Raw genomic sequence first — 8,435 nt, 5'->3', positions numbered from 1 at the left:
CCTAGGCACGTGCACACATACTGCCAAGTACCTGCACCCAAACACAGGAGGCTGCTATATTGGTGACAGACCTAGGAAGTTGGTTTTTCTGGTAGGTGTCCTGGTAGAGACAGTTGATTGAGTGAGGAAGGACCTGTGGATATGGCTGCAGTACCTCTCAGAACTTTAATGCAAATTCTTTTTGTTTATTTATTTATTTATTTTTGAGACGGAGTCTCACTCTGTCACCCAGGCTGGAGTGCAATGGTGCAATCTCGGCTCACTGCACCCTCTGCCTCCCAGGTTCAAGTGATTTTCTTGCCTCAGCCTCCTGAGTAGCTGGGATTATAGGCATACGCCACCACACCTGGCTGATTTTTATATTTTTAGTAGAGACAGGGTTTCACCATGTTGGTCAGGCTGGTCTTGAACTCCTGACCTCAGGTAACCCGGCCTAATGCAAATTCTTAACTGGACCGTGGAAGGCACGGTTTGGCAGCTGGTCTCAGAACTTGCCCTTTGTGAACAAAGTGAGGAGAGGAGGGTTCTGTAAGGAAGGGCAGACACTCCAGCAAAAACGAGGGACTCACATGGCTCCTCTGGGCTGCAGCTTGTTTAGGGGAGCTGCTCAGGTGATTGGTGTCTTTGTGTGGAGCCCTCCCTCCACCCAGCACCAAGCAGCCATCTGCATCCCCTCAACACCTGCCTGGGAGGCCTGGAGTGGAGGACACCTGTGCATAGAAAAACAATCTCCCGGTGGGGATGTCCCACGCTAGGAAGATGGCCGTCCTAGCGGTGATCTCAGGGGTTCCCAGAAGGCCTCCTTCTCTCTAGATGCCTTTCTTTTCCTGTGATCCTGTGAGCTGAAGTCCTGGCTACAGTTCCAACCTTACAGCTTTATCTGTAGGTTTGTGTCTTTGATTCCCATCAAAATACAGATGTCTCAGGGAAGACTAGTACTCCAGGCTGCCACTGGTTTCTGACCTGAGATCTCTTCCTGGTAGAGGAGGAGGGGAAAGAGGGTGCGGCTTGCTTTCAGCGGAGGCTGCATGGCTGCTCCTCAGAACGGGAGAGGGCTAGCCCCCATGGGAGGCACGGCAGGCCGTTCATCTTGATGGTGCCCACCCTGAGCCGGCACTGGGACACACACTGAACAGATTGATGGATCCATTCCTCAAGAATAGACTAATCAACAAGGAAGGAAGACTCTGTCACAAGACAAGAAATTTCTAAAAGGCACCTTAACTGAGAAAAATTAAGAGTGCTTCCTGATGGTCAAGGAGAACTGGGAGGAGGCTCATGCTCCGTAGGTCTCATAGTTTTGTCCTTCTCTGTGGCTGGCTTAGTTTATGGCTGTATCCCAAAGGTCAGAATTTAAATTCTGGCTCCTACCTAAGGACTCCTTGGGGACCAAGAAATGTATAAAGGAGCAGGAGAATAACTTAAGGCCAAGGAGAAGACCAGTCCAGGGAAGGAGCCCAAAGACTGCCTTCCTCTCGCTGAAAGGCAGATGGGCTGTGATTGGGGCCCTGATAATCAGATGCTAAGAGTGGAGCAGGGGACCGGGTGCAGTGGCTCATGCCTGTAATCCCAGCGCTTTCGTAGGCCAAGTCAGGCGGATCACCTGAGGTCGGGAGTTCGGGACCAGCCTGACCAACATGGAGAAACACTGTCTCTACTAAAAATACAAAATTAGCCAGGTGTGCTGGCACACACCTGTAATCCCAGCTACTCGGGAGGCTGAGGCAGGAGAATCACTTGAACCCAGGAGGCAGACATTGCAGGGAGCCAGATCGTGCCATTGCACGCCAGCCTGGGCAACAAGAGCAAAACTCAATCTAAAAAAAAAAAAAAAAAAAAAAAAGGGCTGGGCACAGAGGCTCACACCTGTAATCCCAGCACTTTGGGAGGCCGAGGGGTCGGATCACGAGGTCAGGAGATCGAGACCATCCTGGCTAACATGGTGAAACCCCATCTCTACTAAAAATACAAAAAATTAGCCAGGTGTGGTGGCACACGCCTATAGTCCGAGCTACTCAGGAGGCTGAGGCAGGAGAATCACTTGAACCTGGGAGGCAGAGCTTGCAGTGAGCCGAGATCACGCCACTGCACTCCAAGTTGGGCAACAGAGCAAGACACTGTTTCAAAAAAGAAAAAAAAAAAGAAAAGAAAAAAAAGAGTGGAGCAGGGAAAGAGGGGACTGAGAGCTACTGCTGGATGAGAGAAAGTCCAAGGATGTTAAGAGTAGCAGGCTGGGCGCAGTGGCTCAAGCCTATAATTCCAGCACTTTGGGAGGCTGAGGCGGGTGGATCACCTGAGGTCAGGAGTTCAAGACCAGCCTGACCGACATGGTGAAACCCTGTCTCTACTAAAAATACAAAAATTAGCCAGGTGTGGTGGTATACCCCTGTAATCTCAGCTACTCAGGAGGCCGAGGCAGGAGAATCACTTGAACCTGGGAGGTGGAGGTTGCAGTGAGCTGAGATCGCACCATTGCACTCCAGCCTGGGTGACAGAGCGAGACTCCATCTCAAAAAAAAAAAGAAGAGGAGCAGCAGAACGCAGCTGGTACCTCTTTCCCCTCCACTGGCATCACAAACCAAGGGGACCATTCACTTCCCACAGACCTCACACAACTTCTGGCCACAAGAAGCAGCTCAGTAAGTGGCAGCTGTAGTCATAAGTGGTGTTTGCCCTCCGGAAGCCCCAGGTGAGTGTCCACAGCTCCCTGGGACCCTGGAAGGGCTCCCTGGCCTGCTCCTGCTGCCTGCCCTGATGTCCCATAACACAGTCCTGGAAACGAGGGGCGCCTGGTGCCTTCCAGCCTCCTCTTACATGTTTAGTTCTGAAATCCGGGGTTACTACATTCCAGAAGGCACCACCTGCTCTCTGGCCACATCTTACAGAAGGAGCAATACAACGCTGGCTTGATATTCATCTATGAACCAATTTAATTTTAATTCAAAAATGACTTCTGATCTGGCAGATGATTTGGTGTTCTAGAAAGAAATTGGGCCAGGCGTGGTGGCTGACGCCTGTAATCCCAGCTCTTTGGGAGGCTGAGGTGGGAGAATCCCGTGAGCTCAGGAACTGGAGACCAGCCTGGGCAACAGAGCAAGACTTCATTTCTACAATTAAAAAAAAAAAAAAAGAAAAAAGACTGGGTGCAGCAGTTCACGTCTGTAATCCCAGCACTTTGGGAGGCCAAGACGGGTGGATCACGAGGTCAGGAGTTCGAGACCAGCCTGGCTAACATGGTGAAACCCCATCTCTACTAAAAATACAAAAATTAGCTAGGCGTGGTGGCGGGTGCCTGTAATCCCAGATACTAGGGAGTTGAGGCAGGAGAATCGCTTGAATCTGGAAGGGGGAGGTTGCAGTGAGCCGAGATCGCATCATTGCACTCCAGCCTGGGCAACAAGAGTGAAACTCCGTCTCAAAAAAAAAAAAAAAAAAAAAAAAAAAGTCCGGGCGTGGTGGCTCATGCCCGTAATCCCAGCACTTTGGGAGGCCGAGACGAGTGGATCACAAGGTCAGGAGTTCAAGACCAGCCTGGCCAACATAGTGAAACCCAGTCTGTACTAAAAATACAAAAAAAATTACCTGGGCATGGTGGTGGGCGCCTATAGTCCCAGCTACTTGGGAGGCTGAGGCAGGAGACTCGCTTGAACCCAGGAGGTGGAGGTTGAGGTTGCAGTGAGCGGAGATCGCACCACTGCATTCCAGCCTGGGTGACAGAGTAAGACTCAGTCTCAAAAAAAAAAGAAGAAGAAGATCTGGTGTGGTGGCTCATGCCTATATAATCCCAGCACTTTGGGAAGCTAATGTGGGCAGATCACTTGAGCTCAGGAGTTCAAGATCAGCCCGAGCAACATGGTGAAACCTCGTCTCTACAAGTACAAAAATTAGCCAGGTGTGGTGGCATGTGCCTGTAGTCCCAGCCACTTGGGAGACTGAAGTGGGAGAATCTCTTGAACCCAGGATGTGGAGGTTGCAGTGAGCCAAGATCCCACCACTGTACTCCAGCCTGGGTGACAGAGTATGACCCTGTCTGAAAGAAAAAAAGAAAAAAGAAAAGAAAGAAAGAAAGAAAAAAAAAATGTAGGTGTCTCCCCTATCCCAGGTGGGTGGCCAAGGGACCCCTGCTAGAATAGAGTGAATTCCAGTTCCATCTCCATCAGACAGTTCCTGACCATTTGGCAAGATGGTACTTCTGGTATTTCTGCTAAAAGGCTTTGCTCCCCAAAGTGAAGACCTGAGGTGTGAATGTCAGGAACAAAATGATAGCAGCATTCTGGTTTCTTATTGCGGGCTTTTGTTCCATTCTCCCTGCCTGAGCTGTTTCAAACTGCTCCAGAATGTTCCAAACAGCCTCTTCTCTCTCTTGCTGTTTCGCCTCCCTCGTCTCCTTCACTACGGTCTTCTTCAAGCAAGAAATAAAATTCAGTAGAAAGCAGCAAAAGCGTTGGGGAGACAGAAAAGTGAAAGGGGAGAAGAGTACAATTCGTCCTCCCTCTCCTGGCCTGAAGTCCTGCTTTCTCCAGGAGTCAAGAGTCAGTGAAAACAATGGTGCTGGTTTTCCTGAGAGTCAGCAGCTATGACCTGTGGTGTGAGTCAAGGGAGAAGCGTGACCCATCCAGACTGGGAGGATTAGGGGTGAGCGGCAAGTCCACGCTGGGGTCTAAAGTGCCACTGGGGCAACACTACGGTATCCTGGCTACCTTTAGTTTCAGAGGCGGCCTCTTTGGTGGGTGTGACTGGCTTTGCAAACATCTTAGCAAGTGCAGTGGGTCTTTTCACTTGGACCCTGGGCCATAAGAACGGGGCTGGAGTCCAGTGGGAGGCTGTTCAGGGCACTCTCCCCATATAGGTGCAGGCTGTTGCGGGCGATCAGCTCCTTGGCCATGAGCACGAAGACTTCGTCTATGTTCTTGGATTCCTTGGCAGATGTCTCCAAAACGGCCAGGAGGCCATACTTCTCAGCCAGTGTGCAGGCATCTTCGAACAGGACGTGCCGCTTTTCCCAGAGGTCACATTTATTTCCTGGAAGGAAAAAGATAAGCAGATATTCCATTGAATAACTTAATCTGGTTTCTGGCCGGGCGCAGTGGCTCAAGCTTGTAATCCCAGCACTTTGGGAGGCCGAGACGGGCGGATCACGAGGTCAGGAGATCGAGACCATCCTGGCTAACACAGTGAAACCCCGTCTCTACTAAAAAAAAATACAAAAAACTAGCCGGGCGAGGTGGCGGGCGCCTGTAGTCCCAGCTACTCGGGAGGCTGAGGCAGGAGAATTGCGTGAACCCGGGAGGCGGAGCTTGCAGTGAGCTGAGATCTGGCCACTGCACTCCAGCCTGGGTGACAGAGCGAGACTCTGTCTCAAAAAAAAAAAAAAAAAAAAAATCTGGTTTCTTTCAAGATGAACTTTACAAATAACATTTTAGTTCTTCAATAGGCATGCATGCATTCATTCACAAATGGTAATTGAGGGCACATTTTTTTGTTTGTTTCTTTTGTTTTTATGAGACGGAGTTTCACTCTTGTCTCAAGGTGGAGTGTAGGCTGTCGCCCAGGTTGGAGTGCAATTTGACTGTGGTGGTGATTAAAGGAATCTATGCATGTGATCAAATTGTATATAATTATACACAATTTGTCGCCCAGGCTGGAGTGCAATGGTGGAATCTTGGCTCACTGCAACCTCCATCTCCTGGGTTCAAGCGATTCCCCTGCCTCAGCCTCCCAAGCAGCTGGAATTACAGGCACCGACTAGTTTTGTATTTTTAGTAGAGATGGGGTTTTGCCATATTGGCCAGGCTGGTCTCGAACTCCTGACCTCAGGTGATCGCCTGCCTCGGCCTCCCAAAGTGCTGGGATTACAGGTGTGAGCCACCGCGTCCAGCCCTTGCTCCTCTTTTTACTCTCTTTTTTCCCCCCTCAAACAGCAGAGTGTTGGATGCTGTGTGAGACAGGGCTCATTTAGCTGAGTAGACTGTGGATTGGAGGTGCATAATGGAAGACTTTCTTTTTTTTTTTTCAGATGGAGTCTCGCTCTGTCACTCAGGCTGGAGTGCAGTGGTGCTGTCTCGGCTCACTGCTACCTTTGACTCCCAGGTTCAAACTATTCTTGTGCTTCAGACTCCTGAGTAGCTGGGATTACAGGCTAGTGCTACCTACCATGCCTGGCTAATTTTTGTATTTTCAGTAGAGACAAGGTTTCACCATGTTGGCCAGGCTGGTCTTGAACTCCTGGCCTCCAGTGATCTGCCCGCCTTGGCCTCCCAAAAGTGCTGGGATTATAGGCATGAGCCACCACGCCTGGCCTAAAGGACTTTCTGAGAAAGCTATAATTTACATACAATAAAAGTTTGCCTTGGTTTCCCTGAGGCAGGAATCTAAAGATAAAATTACTTTCCCACAGGATTTGTTCTACCAGACATCAAGATTTATTATAAAACTATAGTAATTAAGACAAGCTAGACCAGTGTTTCTCAACCTGGTTTTCATTACTGTCCCCACAGGAGCCTCTGTAGAGATTTTTTTCCCTACTTCCCCCTTCTTCCATAAAACATGTTTAAGCCTTTTATTTTGAAACAATTATAGATATACGGGAAGTCATTATATATGTATATATTATAGATGTGTATATATATACACATATATACACATATGTATATATACACACATATCTATAATATATACATATATATACACATATCTATACATATCTATACATATATATATATAGAGAGAGAGAGAGAGAAAGGGGGGGGGGTCCAGTTTATCCTTCACCCAGTTTCCCCCAATGGTAATATCTTGTATAACTATAGCACATTATCAATACCAGGAAACTGACATGGGTGCTATCCACAGACTTTAATCAGATTTCTTGTCATGAGGCCAGGCTTGATGGCTCATGCCTGTAATCCCTGCACTTTGGGAAGCCGAGGCAGGTAGATAACCTGAGGTCAGAGTTTGAGACCAGCCTGACCAACATGGCAAAACCCCATCTCTACTAAAAATACAAAATTAGCTGGGTGTGGTGGTGGATGCCTGTAGTCCCAGCTACTTGGGAAGCTGAAGCAGGAGAATCACCTGAACCCAGGAGGCAGAGGTTGCAGTGAGCTGATATCGCACCATTGCACTCCAGCCTGGGCGACAACAGTGAAACGCCATCTCAAAAAACAAACAAACAAAAAAAAACAATATCTTGGCCAGGAGCGGTGGCTCACACCTGTAATCCCTGCACTATGGGAGGCCAAGGTGGGTGGATCACCTGAGGTCAGGAATTCGAGACCAGCCTGGCCAACATGGTAAAAACCCTGTCTCTACTAAAAATACAAAAAATTAGCTGGGTGTGGTGACATGCACCTGTAATCCCAGCTACTCAGGAGGCTGAGGCAGGAGAATCACTTGAACCTGGGAGGTGGAGGTTGCAGTGAACTAAGATTGTGCCACTGCGCTCCAGCCTGGGCAACAAGAACAAAATTCTTTCTAAAAAATAAAAAATAAAAAGATTTCTTGTTATGAAATGAATAAATGTCCCATGCACTTATTTGTGTGTGTGTTTATAATTATACACAATTTGATCACATGCGTAGATTCCTTTAATCACCACCACAGTCAAAGCACTGAACGGCTCCATTCTCACAAAGCTCTCTTTCATGTTATTCCTTTATAACTCTCACCACCCCCGGTCCTCCGCCCCTGCTAACCACCAATCTCTTCTAGTTCCAGAATATTATATAAATGGATTCATATACGTAACCTTCTGAGATTGTCTTTTTTTCACTCAGCATAATTCCTTTGAGATCCATTCAAGTTTTTGTATAAATCAGTAGTTTGTTTTCTGCATACCACTAATGGTTTTCACTGCTGAGTAGTATTCAATAGTATGCATGGACCAACATTTGTGGGGTTTTTTTTTTTTTTTTTTTTTTGATACAGAGTCTCACTGTGTCACCCAGGCTGGAGTGCAGTGGCGCGATCTCGGCTCACTGCAAGCTCCTCCTCCCGGGTTCACGCCATTCTCCTGCCTCAGCCTCCCGAGTCACTGGGACTTACAGGCGCCCGCCACCGCGCCCGGCTAATTTTTTTGTATTTTTAGTAGAGACGGGGTTTCACCATGTTAGCCAGGATGATCTCGATCTCCTGACCTTGTGATCCGCCCGCCTCGGCCTCCCAGAGTGATGGGATTACAGGCGTGAGCCACCGCGCCCGGCCTTTTTTTTTTTTTTTTTTTGAGGCGGAGTCTTGCTCTGTCCCCCGGACTGGAGTGCAGTGGCCAGATCTCAGCTCACTGCAAGCCCTGCCTCCCGGGTTTACGCCATTCTCCTGCCTCAGCCTCCCCAGTAGCTGAGACTACAGGCGCCCGCCACCTCGCCCAGCTAGTTTTTGTATTTTTAGTAGAGGCGGGGTTTCACCGTGTTAGCCAGGATGGTCTCGATCTCCTGACCTCG

At 48.7% G+C, this 8,435-nt stretch overlaps 1 protein-coding gene across 2 annotated transcripts in view; it reads right to left on the bottom strand.

The window, feature by feature from the left end:
- Positions 1-2,544: 2,544 nt before the first annotated feature.
- Positions 2,545-8,435, bottom strand: part of RAB19 (RAB19, member RAS oncogene family) — a 24,121-nt gene continuing 18,230 nt past the window's right edge. The window contains exon 5 of one of the 2 annotated variants that reach the window (XM_023184887.2): positions 2,545-5,022. In XM_023184887.2, the coding sequence (XP_023040655.1) occupies positions 4,754-5,022 (269 nt within the window). In that variant the 3' untranslated portion in view covers positions 2,545-4,753. The remainder of the gene's footprint in view (positions 5,023-8,435) is intronic. The other variant, XM_023184888.3, reaches the window with a different exon arrangement.

Source organism: Piliocolobus tephrosceles, chromosome 8, assembly GCF_002776525.5.
Source record: "Piliocolobus tephrosceles isolate RC106 chromosome 8, ASM277652v3, whole genome shotgun sequence".
Classification (NCBI taxonomy): Eukaryota; Metazoa; Chordata; class Mammalia; order Primates; family Cercopithecidae; genus Piliocolobus; species Piliocolobus tephrosceles.
Note: the sequence above shows the minus strand (reverse complement) of the source record. Positions and strands in the feature narration are given on the sequence as shown.